The sequence below is a fragment of the Mustela lutreola genome, chromosome 16 (genome assembly GCF_030435805.1).
Source record: "Mustela lutreola isolate mMusLut2 chromosome 16, mMusLut2.pri, whole genome shotgun sequence".
Lineage (NCBI taxonomy): Eukaryota > Metazoa > Chordata > Mammalia > Carnivora > Mustelidae > Mustela > Mustela lutreola.
The window spans coordinates 52,780,861-52,803,292 of record NC_081305.1 but is presented as its reverse complement, the minus strand read 5'-3'; the positions used below and the strand labels follow the sequence as shown (position 1 = coordinate 52,803,292).

The following is a 22,432-nucleotide window of genomic DNA, read 5'->3' as shown; positions in this document are numbered from 1 at the left end:
CTCTGTCAAATAAATAAATCTTTAAAAAAAAAACAAAAAATAAATAAAAAAATAAACTGTGTTGGGGTTATACACCTGGGATACTAGCACTTTTGCAAACCACAGCACACGCCTTGCTGATCCTGCCTATTCCAATGTGCAGAAGGCGCCTTCATCTCCAACATCTACTCTGCCATGTGCCATTTTAAAGCTATGCTCCAAATGACTGCATCATCCAATACCCTTCCCTCCATCCTCTGCCGTGATCTAGGCCTGGGCAAACACAGTCAACACAACAGCATCTGGTCCTCACTAACACAGGAATTCAATTCAATTGTGAAGGTAAGATAGGACTTCCCTACTCCTCAGAAACCCACCACATGGGCAGATTCCTTCATTCCATTACATGTACTCATCAGATGACCCCACCAAGAGATGCCTGTGCCTTTCGAGGGACTAAAGGCAGCCACGTTGAAAGGAGTTAATCACATTTTCTTTTAATAGGTCTTATTAAAGGTCTTATTAAAGAAAGAGGGTGCCACCACCCTCTTTCACTTACATCCGCATCCCACAACCAGGGCTAAATTTCTGAATTGATACCCATCCGCCGTACTCATCTCTAATGGCAATTAAGAGGTCAGTGAGGACACTCTCACCACAACGCAGGCAAAGAAGAACGTTTGAGATACCTGTGTAGGTGGAAATAAAACTGGGGATAAACAGAAATGGAGAACTGTAGATCACTAGGAAAATAAACAGGTGTAAGTTGTTTTTCTAATTCCAGGGAGTCAGTTGTGCAACCCAGGAACGGTGTCCTCTCTCCACATGCAGAACTCATGCCAGTTCTTCACCCTCTGTACTTTCTCTTTCTTAACTGGGGCTACAGTATCACTCCTACATACCACCCACCATTGTACATGTACGTTTACTTTATAGACATGAAAACAACATCCACACATATGAAGTGGGGCACATACCTTTATTAGGGGCCAAGGTAGAGTGCTTTAGAGTCCCTGGGGAAGTCCAGAGAGCCTTTCAAACTGAAATAGGTTTAAGTAAGCTCAGTGGCAGTCTTCTCTGAAGGACACAGAAGGGGAAGGTCGTGGGAGACAGTGGTTGCTCAGAAAGGTGGACTGGGAATGTCATATGAGAAGGTACATTAACTTCTGACTCTGCAGCTTGTTACGTAGGGAATGCACTAGTAAGATCGCCTTGTGTCACTTAAAGTCCCCTGCAAAACTCCTGCCTACACGAAATGTATGCTAAGTAGCATTGTCATAGAGTACTTCAGTTAGTCATTCAGTGAGACCCATATACCATCTATAATATATCCATTCTATTACCCCACTGGTCCCAAGGAGGAGAAAATGATACGATAAACTAAGGGGAAACAATCACACATTAGCTACACATTAAGGCCACTGAGAAAACGGATTACTAGATATAATTCCACTCTGTTGCCAAAAAGGTGATAGATACAATCAGTAATCTACAACCTTATATAAAATGAGATAGGTTAACATTGGTAGTCAGATAACACTTCACTCATTACATAACCATGTTAACATGATAAAAATCATTATGTTTTATTAATTAAAAAATATTAAGTTCACAATAGACTAAGTTATGCATTTCAATCCCCTCTATAATCCTTACTCAAAATACAGAATTGAAGCATTAAAAAGCATCAAGTGCTGATATAGTGATGTGGAAATAGTGATTTTAGTAATTTTCAGGTGTGAGATCATTTGCAACAAATGTGGATGTATGCCGTATCAGGGAAGAGTTACATGTCCTCTTTATGATGTCTGTGAGGATTTCTTCCTTTCAACCACATCACTAATATTCTCTACTTCTGGGCGCCTGGGTGGCTCAGTGGGTTAAGCCGCTGCCTTCGGCTCAGGTCATGATCTCAGGGTCCTGGGATCGGGTCCCGCATCAGGCTCTCTGCTCAGTGGGGAGCCTGCTTCCTCCTCTCTCTCTGCCTGCCTCTCTGCCTACTTGTGATCTCTCTCTGTCAAATAAATAAATAAAATCTTTAAAAAAAAAAAAAATATTCTCTACTTCTAACTATTGCTATCGTAAGGATACGTCAGTATTTTATTGGATTGCCACCACTTCTGCCTCTAATACCAGTTGCTAAAATATTTTATTTATAACATTCAGAAAATCTTTCAGTTTTAATAATGAAGATGATGTTCCGAACACCTTTTCCATGACAACTGTCATTAAAGTCATAACCACGAACAATATGTCCATTTAGATTTTCTTCATATATTGTATATTATACTGTCCATCTTCCATGGATAATTAGATATGTGTGAGTCCCACCTAATGAAGGAGCAATCTCATCTCTGATGAAGCAATAATCAGTCACATAATGTCACACATACTAAAAATTAGAGTATTCTCTGAGGCGACTGAGGGTAAGTATACACTAATATTTGCTAGACATAAATATCAGATAGCGCCCATGTAAAAAAAAATATTGAAGTTAATTAGAACTATGCAAAAATCTATCCACTTAATCTTTTGAAGCATAACAGGACAGACATTTTTGTAACAGTTTAACTTGGTTATTACTCCTTATCATGAATATTCTGATGTAATGTCAGAACAGACTGACTGCTGCAGTGCTTTCTACTTGACTTCTGTGACATTTACTGATATCTGATGTTTGGTTACATATATTCCTAAATATTTATATCTTCCAAATTACTTTCTTTTATGTACCCACGGGTGTTTGCTAAAGTGTATATTTAAAATGAAGGTCTCTCCTCATTCATTAAGTTTGTAGGGTTTGAATCTAGTGTCAATTTTCGGATATTAAGAATTGAATTCCAATTAAAGGCACTGCAAATTCTCTATATTTTACAGCTTCTATGCTGTATGAGAACTATGATGTTTAGTGAGTTGAGAGTTCCAGCCAGAGGCCTGACACATTCCTTTACCTTTGCAATGTTTCCCCTCAGTATGAACTCTAATGCTGAGTAAGGGTTGAGGAATCCTAAAAAAGTTTTACCACATTCTTTACATTTCTAAGTTTTTTTCTCCAATATGAATTCTCTGATGTTCAATAAAGCTTGACTTCTGATTAAAGGGCTTGCCAAATTATGTTTGCAAAACCTTTTCCAGGATACATTCTCTGATCAAATCAGACTTTAGGATTGCCTAAAGGCCTTGACACGTTCTTTATTTTGGTTAGGATTCCTTCAAGTATGAATTCTGTGATGTCTAGTCAGGTGTGAGTGCTGGATAAAGGTGTCACCACATTCTTTACATATGTAAGGTTTCTCTCCACTATGAATTCTGTGATGCCGAGTCAGGTGCGAGTGCCGGTTAAAGGCCTGGCCACATTCTTTACATATATAAGGTTTCTCTCCAGTATGAATTCTGTGATGTTCAGTAAGCTTTGATTGCTGGTTAAAGGCCTTACCACATTCTTGACATTGGTAAGGTTTCTCTCCACTGTGAATTCTGTGATGGCGAGTCAGGTGCGAGTGCCGGTTAAAGGCCTGACCACATTCTTTACATATGTAAGGTTTCTCTCCAGTATGAATTCTGAGATGTTCGGTAAGCTTTGAGTGCTGGTTAAAGGCCTGGCCACATTCTTTACATATGTAAGGTTTCTCTCCACTATGAATTCTGTGATGTCGAGTAAGGTTAGAGTGCTGGTTAAAGGACTGACCACATTCTTTACATATGTAAGGTTTTTCACCACTGTGAATTCTGTGATGTTGAGTAAGACTTGAGTGATGGTTAAAGGCCTGGCCACATTCTTTACATTGGTAAGGTTTCTCTCCAGTATGAATTCTGTGATGCTGAATAAGGTTTGAGTGCTGGTTAAAGGCCTTGCCACATTCTTCACATTGGTAAGGTTTCTCTCCAGTATGAATTCTTTGATGTCGAGTAAGCATTGAGTGCTGGTTAAAGGCCTTTCCACATTCTTCACATTGGTAAGGTTTCTCTCCAGGATGACTTCTGTCATGTTGATTAACGTGTGAATTGTGGATAAAGACCTTGCTACATTCTTCACATTTGTAAGGTTTCTCTCCAGTACGCATTGGCTGACGTTGAGATAGTGTTGTGTGCCAGTCAAAGGCTTTACCACATTCCTCACAAATGCAAGTTTTCTGTCCAGTAGTGACTGTGTTATGTATGTTTAGTCCTGATGATTGGCCCAACATGTTTCCTGTTTTATTACATCTGTGTAAATTTCTTTCCATGTGAATTCTCTGATAATCACCCATACTGGAGGACTGGTTAACAGATTTCCCACATTCATTGTATTTACAAGGATTTTCTCCTATAGGGATATTCTTAAGTATAATCAGGTCGGAGCTTTGGTAAGAGACTTCCACACATTTATCACATTCATAATGATTCTCTGGAAAATGAGTCCTCACATGTTTATTAACATTTGAACCCTCGTTAAATTTGTTCTCAGATTCACCACACTGAGCAATGTTCTGGTCATCTTGTAGTGTTGAATCCTCAGTGAAGGATCTCTCCAATGGATCCCACTGAGCACTTTGTTCTTCATTTTTAAGTCTCTGATTTTCAGAAATACTTGACTCAGTCAATCCAATCCTACTTTCAAAATGGTTCAAATAATTATTTTCAGCATGGACTAAGCAACTTTCCAGATTTTCCAAATTTTCATTCTCCAGATATGTATGTTTGACCATTTGATTTGAGCCCTTGCTTATAGAAAGACACTGCTTTGCAGAAGTAGCAGACTTAAGAAGGGATGTTTTCCAAAGTGTTTTATATCCTTCACCATTTTGGGCAGTCAGATTCATATTACGGACCGTAGTCTCAGTTTCGTTATGTCCTTCATGATATCTTTGATGCTCTCTTCACTTTCCCCATCATTTTTCCAGTCTATCATTAAGTGTAAATTCTCAAGGGCACTATGTTTATATCTACCCACTGCCACGTTTTGGAAAGAAGCTTCTATGCACAGCTTTGGCAGGAAACTCTGGGTGCCATGTGAAGATACAGCTGAAAGATATCGAATAAGAAAAAAGTAAAATCATTCCACTTACTATTCTCAGATGAATATAATGAAAGCTTCTAATATGCAAAATTAAAATCAATCACAGAACTTCAGCAATATGGCTGAGAAAGAATCATCAGGACTTCATTGCTCCAAGGAGACATAAACTTGCAGACAATGTACAGACCACAAAAGCTATCACACAGTTCCAAAGTATAATGTGAAGCACAGATCATGATCCTGTATCTCAAAAAACCAGGAAAAGTGCCAATGACCCCAAAATTAGAAGGAAGCAAATTTAAACTTAAAATAGAAATCAACAAAAGAGGAGATAGCAAAAACAGGAAAACATCAACAATAGGAAGACTGCATTTTCAGAAAAGATCAACAAAATCGGTATACTTTTTACTAAATAAAGAATGGAAGAGAAAATACTAAGTAAAATCAGAAGTGAAGAAGTGAAAGCAGGCACAATATAACCGATACCCTAGAAATAAAAACATTTATGAGGTGATGATGGATAATTATATGACCACAAATAGGGATCAAAAAAACTTGTGAAAATCTCAAAATGTATATAACATATCTGACTCCATTATGGAGAAATAATTTGAAAAAATAAATATATCAAACCATCTACTATTAAGTAGATTGAAAAAGTAATAATAATTCAAAAAACAAAAAAACAACCTCCCAAAAAAGAAAGTCCTGTACCAGATAAATTCACTGGATAATTCAAACATTTAAAGAGAAAGTACTTTAAATCTCTCCAACATTTCCAAGGAGTGAAGCAAAAGGAAACTATCAAGCAATCTCTGTAACACCAGCTCTACCACCTTATCAAAGCCAAGGAAGACACCATGAACAGAGAAGACCAGAAAATACTACCTATGAGGAGTAATTATTCTAAGTCCACAATAAAATAAAGCAAACTGAATCAAAAGCACATTTCACTATTTTACAACATAATCAATTGAGAATTCCTCCTGAAGTTCAGGGTCTTTTTAACATTTGGAAATCTATAAATTTAAGAGTTTGCATTAACAGAACGAAGGCCAAACATGACACGTTCGTATTAACTGAGGCAGAACATGAGTTTCATGATTAAAATCACTCAAGAGCAGGAACAGAAGGAAACCACTTCAGTATAACAAAGGCCATATAGGTGCTAAAAGCTGAAACCTAGCGCATTCAATAGTAAAAGACTGAATGCTTCTCCTGTGTGATCAGAAACGAGGTAATGGAGTGATGTCTGCACTTCCATTCAACATAGTACTGGATATTCCAGTCAGTACAATCAGGCAAGAAAAAATATGTCAAAGGAATCCAATTAAAAAATAAAAAAAGAAAAACTAACTGTTCACAGATGACATGATCTGTAGAACACCTTAAGGAATGCCTATTTTTATTTGTATGTGATTTTACTGTTTGGTCATCACTTGTATAATTTATTTCTGCTAATTTTCCACAGTAGCCTTTCAAACTTCAATTTTTTAATGCTACAAATGCCTGATTAAAGAAAAAAAAAGGTTCAAATAAACAAGGTAATGTTACACTACAAGGAAATAGAAAAAGAAGAAACATAAACATCAAATTTAGTAGAGGAAGGAAATAACAATGAAAAATCAAACATAAATAAAGCAGATCAGAATAAAAAGTAATATAACACTGAAAGTCTCTTTCAAAATTCCAATGCCTTTTTTTTTGGCAGATCAAAACCCCTCTTAACATTCATGTGGCTATTACAGGATAACATCCCCAGAATAATTTTCAAACTGAAGAGTACGTTGGAGGCACTACACTCCCTGATTTAAAACATAGTACAAAGCTATAGTTATCACAATAATGCACCACAGGGATAGCTGTGCAATACAGGGATAGCTGTGCATTACACAATAATGCAATACAGGGATAGCTAACAAAAATGTAGAGATGAGCTACACCTGTCCTTATCCAATGTTAATGTGAAGTGAAGATCCTGTCAAAACTTATATTCTGATTTGGATTTCTAGGTGGGATCTGAGTTTCCACATTTCTCACGAGCTTATAAGTGATGCCAATATCTTAGTTCACGTGCCACACTCTTATATTCCAAAAATAAAAAGGATGACTTTGAACGTAAAGAATATTGTGGAAATTACAACTTCTAATACCAAGAACAAAACAACAATTCTTCCTCAACATTTACTACTCACTACATCACATGGGTAACATGTTTTCATAAATTCACCCACGAATCCACACTAACCTATGCAAACAGTAGAGTTGTTCTTCACCCTTCAAAAAATATTGTGGCAAAATTTCAGTTACAGTACATCCTGAGTTTTACCCCAGATTGTCTGAAACTGAATTGCTCTGAGACAAACAGGCCACTAGACAGAAGCATCCCTAAAAGAAGGCTCACAGCAGGTTTCAAAATGACAGTGGGAATGCAAACATGACTAAACCATAGAATGTATTAACTAAAACAGGTAAGTAAGGATAAAACATAAAAGAAAAAACTATACGGGTGCCTGGGTGGCTCAGTGGGTTAAAGCCTCTGCCTTCAGCTCAGGTCATGATCCCAGACTCCCGTGATCAAGTCCTGCATTGGGCTCTCTGCTCAGCAGGGAGCCTTGCTTCCTCCTCTCCCTCTGCCTACTTGTGATCTCTCTGTCTCTGTCAAATAAATAAATAAAATCTTTTTTTTTAAATTACAAATTCAATAAAAAAGAATAAAAATGATAGACTAGAGGTTTTTTGTTTTGTTTTGTTTTTAATGTCATTGAAACAGAAATGCTGGGGCACCTGGGTGGCTCAGTCATTAAGCGTCTGCCTTCAGATAGGGTCTGCCTTTGGCTGGGGGCCTGCATTGGGCTCCCTGCTCAGCAGGAAGCCTGTCTCTCCCTGTCCTACTACCCCTGTTTGTGTTCCTTCTCTCTCTCTCTTTTTGTTTTTAAGATTTTATTTATTTATTTGATAGAGAGAGAGAGAGAGATCACAAGTAGGCAGAGAGGGGGAAGCAGGTTCCCTGCTGAGGAGAGAGCCTCATGTGGGGCTCAATCCCAGGACCCCGAGATCATGACCTGAGCTGAAGGCAGAGTCTTAACCCATTGAGCCACCCAGGAACTCACTGTGTTCCCTCTCTTGCTGTCAAATAAATAAATAAAATCTTTTAAAAACAAACAAAAGAAAGAAACTGAGAAATGCTTTCAGTGATAAAAATTTTGAATATATTTGTGGATGAAGGTTTCTGTGTCTTATGAAAACACCACAGAGACAAACACACAAGAATAGGAGTAAAATTACTATCATTTTTGAGTCTTGTATAGCATTCAAAGTATCTGTTCTCATGTAGCTTTTGTGCAGAGTTGTATTTTACAATTTTAAGGCAGTGGAGCATTCAGGATGCATGTTTTCTTTCTCTAGAGCAACAGAGAAGTGATAAGAAATGCTATGTCTGCGACGTGAGTGTGGAATAAAATGGAAATACACAGGGCCAAGCTATTGTTTATTTATAATCTCGACTTCAAACAACGGTATCTTCAGCCAACAGAGGAGAGAGCCTTCTCTTTCAAAGCAGACTACAAAGCAAAACAGAGAAGGGAGTTCCCCTGATTAAGTAAAACAACTTATGCACATCTTTCAGTAAATTCTCCCAAAGCCCATAATAATAAATGAGAAAAATTATTAACCTTTCAAGTGGAGGAATCCAGCAGAGAACACAGAGGAAATGAAGCATACGAATCTGTAATGGGTCACACTGGTGACAGTGCCTGACAGTCTTCAAAGGACACATAGTAACTACTGGGAAATAAATGCCCAGGATAGCAAGTACATCATAAGCTAAACACACATATTAAAGTTCCCCTTTTATTCAAATATCAAGCCAAATATACCTCCTGTAATAGCGTATATAAGCTCTGTCCTTCGTGTGTGATCACAGGCTTTTACAGGCTCCTCCTGGCATTCTGATCAGGTGAATCACAAAAGACTTGGTCCAGAGACCCAGACTTGGGAGGCTAACCGATGTGTAAGAATCGTGGTCCTCTCACCTCCAGCAGGTGCCCTGCCCTCACTTCATGATGTCCTCCAGGGTTCCCAAAACACTGCGGGCATTCTCCACTGAAACACAGACGGACTGGGAGTTCAGAGCCCAGTCCCAGTCCTCATACTGACCGATGTCCTGTCCAATTTCTGCCTTTCAAGAATAATGTTCTAGTCTTTCCTGAGAGTGCCCATAGCATGGTACCTCTCTATATAAATGTCACTGATCTAGTCAAGTGGACAGGGAACAAAGTTCATTTAATGCCAGGGCTGAATCTTCAGCTCCCTTAGCTCATTTATCTCTCAGGTTTAACCAAAGAATGACAAAAATTAATTCCTTTTTAGGTGGTGGAAAAATAGAAGAAAGAGGCACATCTCACATGGGAACCAGGAGACTGAATCAAGGATGCGTGGAATCCAGCTTAAGTTCAGTCAAGGGCACTAAGTGTGTTTTTAAAAACAAAAGCAAACCAAACACTATTTCTAGAATCTGAAGCACACGGTTGCATCTGGGCAGTCAGACTTTGAGAATGTAGGCTCCGGACAAAATTGCAGGCCTGCGTGACCTAAGATAAGCAATTTAAAGGGTTCCTAAACACAGGGAAGAGGCTAACCCTGGAGTCCTTCCCTCCCTTCACTTTTCATTCGAGCCAACTCCACCTCTGCATGGTGGACTTCATCAACCACCCTTCTCTGGGCCTCTTTTATTTCTCCTTCTTCACGTTCCCATGCCAGAAGCATTTGTGCAAACAGCTCCCACACGGACAACTCACACAGGTGCAATCTGGGTACAACACTGGTTTCTGAGCTTGGACCCCACAGATGACACAGATTTTTTAAAATATCAAGGTTTCTCTACACTTTTACTAATCTTCAGTGCTTCACACTATAGGATCTCTTCTGTTTTCACATCAGGCTTCCTCCTAAAAACTGACTTTGCCTAACAGGAAATAAAATCTGTTGCAATTTCCAGCATCCTCAAAAGAATCCACTTATGCAGATATTTGGCCCTTATTACATAAAGGTTAATGGTAAGAGATGAGAGACAAAAACTATACACTGCCAGGAAAACTAGGCAAGAAGCTCTCTCAGAAATGGATGTGCTTCCATGGACATAGTCCTAGGCTGCTCAGGTGTGAGGGCTCTGGGCTCTTCCATGTCTGACTCACTGCTCCACTCTGTTAGGAACTCTCTCCTCCAGCAGTTTAAACTTATCTCCATTGCATTACAGAAAAATTTGCTTTCTTAAGTCTATATCCAATTATGAATACATAGGATTAGCTTCATTTGGAATAGGTTAGCTTTCTTTACATGCAAGTTCTAAAGAAAGTAGTTGGAACCTATGTATGTATATGCGCATCTTTGTCTGGTTTGTTTTCTATTAAGGCATCACTGACAAAGATTGTTACGCTGGTTCAGATGTACAACACAGTGTTTTGACAACTCTCTAGGTTCTACAACGCTCACAAGTGAGCTACTGTCTGTCACTGTACAATGCTATAATACCATGGAATATATTCCTTACGCTGTAACTTTTATCACCATGATTTATTTGTTCTGTAATCGGAAGCCTATACTTCCTACCTCCTTCACCCATTTTGCCCATCGTCCCTCTGCGTTTCACGCTGGCAACCAGCACATTGTTAAACGTATTTATGGGTCTGTTTCTGTTTTCTGGTTGTTTCTTGTCATTTATGACAATGTGGATAGACCTAGAAGATATTATGCTATGTAAAATAAGTCAAAGAAAAAACACTATATGATTTCACTTATATGTACAATCCAAACAACAAATGAACAAACAAAACCAGAAACATACACCCATGAGTATCTATTTTGTTTTGAATAAAGTCCACGAATAACCTTGAAAACTATAAAAATTCCAAGACTACACACATTTTATAATGTGACAAATTGGCTTCTAACAATTTTCCAGTGCTGGCAGAAGACAAGAGATCCTGGATCAAAGTCCAAGGATCTTAGCTCAGGTCACAGCAATCACGATCATCTTCTTGCTCACATGAATTTCACTTACCAGCCTCCCAACCACAATTCATACATGTGGACACTGCACATGCAGTGGGTCTGTGTCACATCTGTGAGACTCTGAGCATAGGGAACGACAACATATTAAAGGAACAAAGAGCACATCTGCCCGCACTGCACCGCTTCATTTGAGGGAGCTCTCTCCACTTACCTATGCAGTAAACAAATTCTGTCCTCTACCCATGAGCAAGGTAGTATCATATTTTCCCAAGCCTTTTTATACACACACATCAATGGAAAAACAATGAGAATAAAACTTTCAGTGCTTCTATCCATAACACCTGCAGAAACGGAAACCCATCGAAAATCAAATCCCAACAGTATCCACCATTCAGTTTGATCCCAGCTTGGATCCTGCCTCATTCTCCATGTGTATACCGCCTCATGAAACACTCATTAACCTTACACAGCATCCAGGATAAACGTATTCAATTTACACCAGGAAACATTTTTCAAGGCTATGATCCTCAGGATACAATGCAGAAGAATTGGATGAGCTGTCACACTCCCTTCTGCAATCTCCTGTGGAGCCTGCATTTAACCAGGTGAAGAAATCACAATACCCATGAAGGTCTACCTTAAATTTCTGTCGCGATCTTTCTAAGGGAGATGTGTAAAGGAAAAACAAAACTATGCAAAAGCATACAATTTCCATGTATCTGAAAAGATGCGAGTATTCTGTACTCTTAACCAGACAAAGCAAGTCCTAGATACAGCAGCATCATGGCTATTTCAATAAAAGGGATGAGAATTGGAAAACACAGGAATTAGTGCAGAGGAGTACTGCAAAGTTGTTCACCAACCATCAACAGGGAATATTAAAAAGAGCAACACAGACCTAAAAGATGTAGGAGATTGTGTAAAATGAAACAAAGGTGATCACAAGGGCAAAAGAAGGGTGGGTAGCCCTGAAGTTAGGTAAAGAACATTGATTCTATGAATGAACTGGACACACGGCTTGTGTCTCTCTGGATCAACATCAGGGAAGCACACTGATCCCAATCACGAGCTTGCAACATGATTTCAAGAATAGTAACAATACCGTATACAGCAAACGTATGATTTGGTTCTGATATGTACAACAGTATCCAAAATACATTTCCCTTCATATTTTACTGCTCATTTGACAGTGACATACAACAGAAAATTAAAAACTCTTGTACTTGGAAGCTTCTACTTCAAGCTCCTTCCAACAAGCATCCAGAGGGCTAATGTTAATGACCTGGAAGACACCGGAGACCCACACCGTACTTACCACACTGCACACACCCCTGGCCACTATGTAAACATGCAAAACAAGTATCCACCCAAAACCACAGGAGAAATCATTTCACCCAAAAGCTGTCATCGCTGGTGGGAATTTACTTTAGAGTCAATGACCAATGAATTGTATATACTCACATGTCTGGCAATAAAATCTGTAGAATTTAACCTTCACCCCCTGAACTAAAGAGATAATGATATAAGTTATCAGCTTGTCAAGATTCCTGCTACAGTGTATAACAAGCAGATGCATGTTCATTTGCCAAGACCCTGGAATTCATTTTTGCTATGGGAATATAGGAATAATTCACCTGAGCAAAGAGGCCCATGGAGGTTTTTTTACCTCAAAACTGACACTGAGTACCATGGTACTACAAAACTATAAATGTTAACTAGAGGCAGGAAAAGATGGAGAGAAATCATGGGAAAAGTCAGCTCCAAGACTGAGGTGACGTTTAATGATGTCAAGAAATGACTTCGGTAAGCAAATTGAAAGAAAGCACAAATACGACATTTTCAAAATATATTTCAATTTGTTATTAAATACAAGGGGGTAAAAAGGAAAAAAGAATAGAAAACGTCAGTCACTACATAAACCACACAACACATTAAATTTTAATAGATTTTTGATCAAAACTGTAAAGATAATGATTTTTTTAGAAAAGCACAAGAGAAAATCAATTTAATCTATCAAAAACAATTAACATACATTTTATGTATGTGTTATCTGTTATTCCTATAATAAAGGAAGCTCAGGAAAAGAAAATGTTAAGAAAATGAAGGAGGGGTGCCTGAATGGCTCAGCAGGTTAAAGCCTCTGCCTTCGGCTCAGGTCATGATCCCAGGGTCCTGGGATCAAGCCCCTCATTGGGCTCTCTGCTCGGCAGGGACCCTGCTTCCTCCTCTCTCTCTGCCTGCCTCTCTGCCTACTTGTGATCTCTCTGTCAAATAAATAAATAAAAATCTTAAAAAAAAAAAAAAAGAAAGAAAGAAAGAAAAGAAAAGAAAATCAGAAGGAAGGGGTGCCTGGGTGGTTCAGTCATTAAGCGTTTGCCTAAGGATCAGGTCATGATCCTGGATCCTGGGATCGGATCCCCTTATCGGGCTCCCTGCTCAGCAGAAGTCTGCTTCTCCCTCTTCCATTCCCTCTGCTTGTGTTCTCTCTCTCACTGTCTTTCTCTGTCAAATAAATAAATAAAATCTTTAAAGAAAAGAAAATCAGAAGGAAGAGAAAATATATTTTCTGATACCATATTATATCTGACCACAAGTGCACCACACTTCAAACCAATGTTGTTCAAGGGTCAAGTGTACTTTGTGTTACTGTTTACCCGCAACCTTAATGAAATTGGGGTGGCTAAGGCAGTGTCAAATAACATTTCTTTTATTACACATAGGTATTAACACATTAAAATCCGTTTGTTGTTCTCAATTAAAATACATTAAGTTCAAAAACACTGTAACCAAACTATTGGGAAAAAAAATCACTCTATGATCCTTGGTCAAAATGCCCATTACATCATTCAAGAACCATTCCCGTTCCCCAATACAAGGATCTATGTGTCCTGCTCTCCATGCTTTTCAACTGAGGCTAATTATTGAGTATGTGAGGATTTACTATAATTTTATACCTTTTAGGGAAGAGTTAGCTACACTTTCCTCAGTTATCTGTGAATATTTCTTTTATTTCAACCAAGTACCAAATATTTACTAGTATCAATTGCTATGATGAAGATACATCCAGCTTTAAATAACCTACCACTATATTCTCCTTAAACAGCAAATGGCAAAACTATTTAAAATTAAGACTGTTTCTGTGTTTCACTTTAATGCAAATAATAACACCCTCATTCCCTACTTCATTAGGAATTATTTCACTCTTGTACGTCAACCACACACAACATCTCCATGTGGACTTTCTTCTTACAGCCTCCTTAATTTTGCATGGAAAAGGAGGTTATAAATGAATTCCACATCACAGTGCCCTCATGTCGTTAAGACCCCAAGAATCAAATTATTTTGCATGCACACAAGCAATAAAGGCTTAGCATGAGATGATTTCAGAATAAAATTAGTAATATTTGCCAAGCAAAATATCTCAAATATAGTATAAAAAAAAGAGAGAGAGAGAGAGAGACATTGAAACGAATTATCCTTCGTTCCTTTCAGGCATATTAACACATACATTCACCATTAAGTAACATGGGTTTGAACAATGCGGGTCAATTTATAGATTTTTTCTTTCTTATGAATGTAGTGTAGTACTGTAAACATGGTTTCTCTTCATTATGATTTCCCTAATATTTTCTTTTATTAACCTTACTTTATTATAAAAATACTATATAGTATATGGACAACATAAAAGGAGGATGATTAACTGTTAATGTTCTAGGTAAGGTTTCTGATCCACAACAGGCTATTTCTATGGAAAAGTAGGTACGGTTTTGAGTTCTGGGGACTCAAGAGTTACACGCTGGACGCCTGGGTGGCTGTCAGTTAAGCATCTACCTTAGGCTCTGCCTTTGGCTCATGTCATGATCCTGGGGTCCTGGGATGGAGCCAGGCTTTGGGTTCCCTACTCAGTGGGGAGCCTGCTTCTCCCTCTCCCTCTGTGCTCCCCCCTATGCCCCGCGGTGTTCTCTGTCTCAAATGAATAAATAAAATCCTTAAAAAAAAAAAAAAAAAAAGCTACACACAGATTTCCCCTTCTGGAGGCAGTTGGAGCCCCTCTAGCCTGCATTGTCCACGGCTAAAATGTCATTGATCTAAGAATTTAAACTCTGAATTTTTCTCTGTAATAAATATTCTGATTTATTATATCTAAAATGTGGTCATGATTTATTGCTTATTACTATGAATGTTCTTACTTAGATTCCCTTTCTACTGCATACTTTGCAAATTGTCTACATCTTTAAAATTTTAATCCTTTATGAAGACACTTTTCTTTTTGAACTGTATATTAAAAACAAAGATCATTCATCAATCATTACATTTTTGGGTTTCTATCCACTATACTTTCTCTGATGCTGAGTAAGAGTTCAGTTCCAGGTAACGACCATGCCATCACTGTTGACATTTGTAAGGTCTCCTCCAGGATATATTATTTCATGTTGAATACATTTGATTATTAATTCAATTCCTTGACACATTCTTCACATTTGTCAGGTTTCAGACGGTATGTACTCTATGATGTTCAGAAAGTATGTAGTTGTTTAAAGACATTGCCACAGTTTTGTTTATTTTTTTACATTTGCTGGCACTGTCCCCACTATATATTACCTTATATTGTTAAGTTTTGAGAGAAAGTTAAAGGTTTTGCACATTGTTTACATTTGCAACATTTCATCCCATTATGAAATGTCTGCTGTTGAGTGAGTCTTGAAGACTAAATGGTATGCTGCCCTTACTACATTTTTAAATCTTCTCTTCAGTAAGGGTACAACGATGTACATTAAGATTCGAGCTTTCATAAACAACTTTCCCACATTTATTACTATAATACTAGTTCTATAGAAACTGAGCTCTCTGATTTTTAATAGGATTTCACCCTTGACTGATGTTTTTCCCAGATTCAATGCACTGGTAAGTTTTGTCTCTATTATAAACACCTCCATAATTATGAAAGTTAAAGCCCTAAGATCTTCCTAAGTTCTTAACACAAGAAACCTAGTTCAAATTAATAATTCTGTGGTAAGTATTGAAAAGTGGTATCTGGCTAAGGAGCCTACAGTGTGTATCAAACTTGGACTTTGCAATAAGAAAGGATTATGTGTTGGTGGAAGTATAGTGAACCCTCTGGAAAGCACTTCTCAAATCAATCACATTAGGCATTTTATCTTCATTTTTAAATGTCTAACATTCTGAAATGTGTCAGTTAATGATTAAACCAATCTTAAATTTAAAATCATTTGCATGATTACTTTCAGCATGGACCAGGTGATTTTTCAGAATTTCCAAATATCATTCAAAAAAACAAGAAATATGTATGTTTAAAAAATTGATTATCATCCCTGGGTTCAAAGACATTCTTCTGCAAATGTAACTGACTTTTAAGGTGAGGTTTTCACCCAACTTTTTATATCCTTGATCTCTTGTGGCACTAAGGATTTTGTAGTAGGTAAGTCACAATTCTATCCATTATAATGTCCTTTCTGTCCTTCACTAACCCCCATCATTCCCAGTCATTCATAAGTATAAATACTTATTTCCACAGCTTCCACATCTTCCCATATCACTCTACAAACTGATTCTCCCTTCCCGTCTTTGCCAAGAGGTCTTGCCTGTTATGGAAAGACACAACTAAAAGATACAAAGTAAGTTACCACACTAAGTACAATGACATGCATGTATGTTAAAACGCTCTTGTGGAGAATTGATACTCATCATAGCATATCAGCCAAAGGGGGAAATAGGAACCACCAGGACTGTGCTCCTCCATGGAGACAAAAATGGAAGGACTTAACATTTTAGAGAGAGCTCAGAAGCAGTTAGGAGAACACAGCTCCCGCAGGCAAAAACAAAGGAAGAAGAGCCACATGAAAGAGACAAGGAGAGTTTGTGACACTTGCCCACAACAGCCGTTCACCCTCCCAGACACTCCATGGCAACACTGTGAGAACACTCTCACCTTCCTCAGGAGAGAAACACTGTACGTTCAGTGCTCTCACTACTTTGCCGCTGCCTGAGGACATGTTCCAGTCCTGCCTGACACGGAAGGAGCAAGGAATGAGCTCCCTCTGGAAGCACCATGGTGGTTGCTCAGTGAAGGACGAGCACTTGTTCAACCAATGGACAGACTACAGAGCTGAAGACAAAGAGAGAGAGGAAGCTATCGTGGACATGAAGTACTAACTGCAGTTTTATACCTGGGGAATTACAAAAATTCAGACATGACAAATGCCCACAACATGTGTGCCAGGTCCCAGAATTACTATTATTTGTGTTCCTCTCTGCAAAGTATGTCCATAATCTAGGGCTCAGAGGCTACTTTTTAAAAAAATTCCCAAATGTCAACAAAATACAATCAGGCATACAAAGAACCAGGAAAATGTGTTTCAAACAGAGGAATGAAATAAATCTCTAAAATAGCCTTAAATTAATTAAGAATTATTATTAACTGCCTGACAAAAAATTCATATACCCATCATAAAGATGTTCATGGAAGAAGATGATTACCTAAATGCTATCAGGGAAACTATGCATGACCAAAATGAAAGCCCAAACAGACAAAAAGCATAACAACAATGAATCAGAAATTGGGAGCTGAAGAGTACAATCATTGAATTTAAAAATACACCAAGGGGTCAGCCATAGACTTGACTAATCAGAATAAAGATTCAAACATCTTAAAGACACTTTAAATTCTTTACTGATAGGAACAAAGAAAAATGTGGAAAAGAACAGAGTCTAAGGGACTCATGGGAGACCAACAAGTGGACCAATCTGTCCATTAAAGGGACCCCATAAGGACAGAAGAGTCAAAGGCAGCAGAGAGTTTATATGAAAACTAAAGGTCTGTACATCCCATGTATATGGAAAGAGACTAATTCAACAAGCTCAGTAAATTCAAACTAGGATAAATCTCAATACAGGAACACAGCAACACATCATAATTAACCTATCACAAATCACAGGTGAAAAGAGAATTTTGAAACAGCATGACAAAGCCAACCATCTTGTACAAGAGAGCTTTGTAAGATTAATAGTGGGATTCCCAGCAGACCAGATAGGAAGAACTACATGGGAAAATATATTCATATACTGAAAGATCAAAAAACAACCAAGAATAATATTTTACCTGGCAAAACTATTTTCCATAACTATAGAAATTAAGATATTCCCAGGTAAAAACCCCTGTAAGTTTACCAGTAGACCTGTCCCACAGAAATGTTAAAGAAGTCTTTGTAGGAGAAATAAAAGGATTTTAAACAGTAACTAAAACCACTTGATAACATAAAGCTCTCCACTAAATACAAGTATTTACACAATTATAGAAACCTGTAGTGTTGTAATTAAGTAGCACATGTCACTTTTACTTCTGCTATAGAACTTTATTATATAAAAGCATAAAAATCATAAATCTAGGCAACAAAGTCTACAACATGAAAGAATGTGATACTGGTAACATAAAGTGGGTGCAGGGGTAGAGATGATAAGTAGAAGAGTTCTGTATGCAATTCACAATAGCACTTAAATGGTTTGTTATACGTTTAAAATATTTCAAGTAAACTCTAACATAACTTCTATGAAAATAAGTACAGAGAAGACACAAAAGTTAATGAGAATGGTATCAAAGCATATCATGGGTATAACACCACAATTAATATAATGTAATACCAAAACTTGATACAGAGGTATAAAATGTTTAAAAATTACACTAAATTCACTAAAAGTGTTTCTCTCATGCAAAGGGAATATACGTTCACCAAAAGATGATGAAATTAATTCTATTATTATAACAACTCAATACAACACTCACTGAACACTAACCAATAAAAAAAATACACAAGATGAGTCATTAAGTATGCATGGGTGGCAATTATACAGACAAATACATATACAATTTTATTGGTAAAAGGCATAAAGTTGATTCACAGGAGATAAACTCACATTGTCTTGAAATCTACTGAGTTGAAAATTGTCATCCTACAATAAAATAAACAGGCAACAACAATATCACAACTAAATAATGTGGAGAGTCCTGTACAAAAGGAAGCACATTATTATAGAACTGCAAAAGCAGAAGACAAAATTTAACCCAAAGAAGTGTACATAAAAACACATGAATTTCTGAAAGGAAACCTTCTTCTATAGAAGTGTAATTGTAGGGGCGCCTGGGTGGCTCAGTGGGTTAAGCCGCTGCCTTCGGCTCGGGTCATGATCTCAGAGTCCTGGGATCGAGTCCCGCATCGGGCTCTCTGCTCAGCAGAGAGCCTGCTTCCCTCTCTCTCTCTCTGCCTGCCTCTCCATCTACTTGTGATTTCTCTCTGTCAAATAAACAAATAAAATCTTTAAAAAAAAAAAAAAAAAAAAGAAGTGTAATTGTAGGGCGCCTGGGTGGCTCAGTGCTTAAGCCTCTGCTTCGGCTCAGGTCATGACCTCAGGGTCCTGGGATCAAGCCCCACATCGGGCTCTCTGCTCAGCGGGGACCCTACTTCCCCCCTCTATCTGCCTGCCTCTCTACCTACTTGTGATCTCTCTCTCTGTCAAATAAATAAATAAAACATTAAAAAAAAAAAAAAGAAGTGTAATTGTAAACTGTGTAATTTTAAACTGTGACTATGTAGCCAGAAAAACAAGTATTTTCAATTATTGGCATAATCCCATTGACAGTAAAATTGTAAAGAATTTCATTAAAATCAACCATGAATAGCTCTAACAGAAAATTTTATGAATGAGCACTTAAAAGACACTAAAAAAGTTTAATATTATTAACATGTCCCTCCTCTTATGCAGAATGCAAGGCTCTAACACATTCCTTAGAAACAAGCAGGCTTGGGTGCTGGGTGAATTAGCAGGTTTACCTCCAACTCTTGATTTCACCTCAGGTCACAATCTCAGGGTTGTGGGATTGAGCCCCTCAGGTAGTCTGTTTAGGATTCTCTCCCTCTCCCCCTCCCCCCACTAGTGCTGACTACCTCATGCTCTCTCCCTCATTCATAAATAAATAAATAAATAAGAGAACCAAGCACCCCAAGAAATAAAATTCATTTTGAAAAAAAGAATATCAAAATTGTAAAACAGGCTGGCAATCACTTTGCAAAAAATAAATATTGGGAATTAAATTTGGATACATTCTGAGTAAAGCAGAAAAGCCTAACAGTTAACTTCTCCTGAAGTAAAATTATACTTATTAACAAACTTTTTTTTTCAATATGAGAATTGTATTAATTATCCACCTCACTTCTTAGCAGCATACACCCATGTCATATCACAACTATTCATATAAAAAAATCAGAGATGAATTTGATAAGAAAGTGAAAACATATGACAAAAATCACAAGAACTTTATATCATACAAAATTATAAAATGATGCAATTATTAAGAAATAAAATAACAACTGAGACTTTTTAATATAGGCTATAAGTTCTAAGTTCTAAATGTTCTAGCTCCCTTATGGCATTAATTTGTGGTTTATGTAGGAATTCTAGGATATAAATAGATACATCACATTATTTCACCACTGAGGAATGCAACATAGAGTGGAACTTTCTATTATTAGTCAGTACAAAGAAAAATAAACCTTTGAAGGGAAATAAAGGACTATATTTTCTCATTTTAGAGAGGTGCATTATTATCTGCTAAGATTACTGAGTCTCAATTTTGTTCTATTAAAAGTAAAGCCTCCATCACATCGGAAAGCATAAACCAGAAAACATCCGATATCAATCTCCAGTGTTCCCAGGATTTCTGCACAAAACCCCAATACATCCACTGTTATCATGACACACTTCTCACACAAGGCAAAAAAGAACTCAGAAAAGGTTTAGCATAGAGTTCCAGAAATACGGAGATTTTCCCAGAGCCCTCACAGCCCATGGAGAAGCTCTCAGGTCATGGAGGCCCTCTCACTCCCATGGTAGTTGCCTGGCCCTCACTGTGGATGTGATGGATCATCACTCAAGCTGAAGGAGAATCTTCAGAGAATTTAAGAGCTTGATAATGTTACACAGCAGGTGTCCCTCTGAGAGAGGGGGAGAACTAAAACTAGGCTTCTCAAACTAATTACCATTCAAGGAGAGCTACTTAAAACACATTTTAAGGTCAATCTTCCTGCTTCACATTTGGACCTCACCTCTGTCATCTGCTTCATTCAGTCGCACCTACCTGGGTCGATGGCTACTCTCTTCTTTCTCTTCATACCCCAGAGCTCCTTCTCTTGCTCCAAAAAGATGACCAGGTTTGGCTTCCACACAAGATCTGTTTAACAGAAAGAAGTATTGCTAGAGACTCTTTCAATCCAGGATTATGTTCAGTAGAGAAGAGAGGACACTGCACAATTCTAGGAAATGATTCCCCAAATGCTGTTAACCAACAGCCCCTTTAGAACACACAGCAGGGGTTTCAAATTCACATTATGATCTCCACTTCCAAGAACTAGTGATACAGTAATAAGGAACAGGGCGCCTGGGTGGCTAAGTCGTTAAGCGTCTGTGCCTTCAGCTCAGGTCATTCCCCAGGGTCCCAGGATAAAGCCCTGAATCGGGCTCCCCGCTCGGCGGGAAGCCTGCTTCTCCCTCTCCCACTCCCTCTGCTTGTGTCTCTCTCTTGCTGTGTCTCTCTCTGTCAAGTAAATAAATAAAATCTTTTTTTTTAAATGTCAGCAACACCCAAAATGATGTACAGATTCAACGCAATCTCTCTCAAAATCCCAATGACATTTTTGCCATCTTAAACATTCATGCAGAATGTCATAAGACATCACATATCCAGAATAATTTTTTAAAAGATTTCATTTATTTATGAGAGAGAGAGAGAGAGAGCAGGGGGAGCAGCAGTCAGAGGGAAAGGGGGGCTCCCTACTGATCAAGGAGCCTGATGCCGTACTCAATCCCAGGACCCTGGGATCATGAGGTCCTAGGATCATGACTTGAAGCGAAGGCAGACACTTAACAGACCAAGCCACCCAGGCATCCGACATCCAGAATAATCTTGAAAACGATTAGTACTTTGGAGACATCACACTTCCTGATGTTAAGAATATTATAAAGCTAGAGTAATCAAAATAATGTAAGAGGCAGAAAGACAGATATAAAACATTGGAAAAGAACAAAGAGCCAAGATATAAATGCTCATTTTAAAGGAACTTCCAACAAGACTGGCTGCCTAGGGCGCCTGGATGGCTCAGTTGGTTAAGCGTCTGCCTTCAGCTCAGGTCATGATCCTGGAGTCCAAGGATCAAGTCCCACATCCGGCTCCCTGCTGAGCAGGGAGTCTGCTTCTCCCACTTACATCTCTCCTCTCATGCTTTCTCTCTCAAATAAATAAATAAAGATCTCAAAAAAAAAAAAGGATTGGCTGCCTATACCATAGCATAGATAAAAGACATCATCTTAAAACAATGAAATCAGATGCCTACATGATAAGAATGATGGACTCTGACTCAAGACCATATGCAA

At 38.0% G+C, this 22,432-nt stretch overlaps 2 protein-coding genes across 5 annotated transcripts in view; both read right to left on the bottom strand.

Moving 5' to 3' along the window:
- Positions 1 to 21,185, bottom strand: part of LOC131817393 (KRAB domain-containing protein 5-like) — a 130,722-nt gene extending 109,537 nt beyond the window's left edge. For all 4 annotated transcript variants that reach the window (XM_059150678.1, XM_059150680.1, XM_059150677.1 and 1 more), the window contains exon 1: positions 21,141 to 21,185. The gene's annotated coding sequence lies outside the window, so the exon portion shown is untranslated. The remainder of the gene's footprint in view (positions 1 to 21,140) is intronic.
- Positions 2,110 to 21,236, bottom strand: LOC131817382 (zinc finger protein OZF-like). Its single transcript, XM_059150669.1, has 2 exons — positions 21,141 to 21,236; positions 2,110 to 4,983 (listed from the first exon to the last, which is right to left on the bottom strand). The coding sequence occupies exon 2, from the start codon at positions 4,779 to 4,781 to the stop codon at positions 3,192 to 3,194; it is 1,590 nt and encodes a 529-aa protein (XP_059006652.1). The 5' UTR covers positions 4,782 to 4,983; positions 21,141 to 21,236; the 3' UTR covers positions 2,110 to 3,191.
- Positions 21,237 to 22,432: the final 1,196 nt, after the last annotated feature.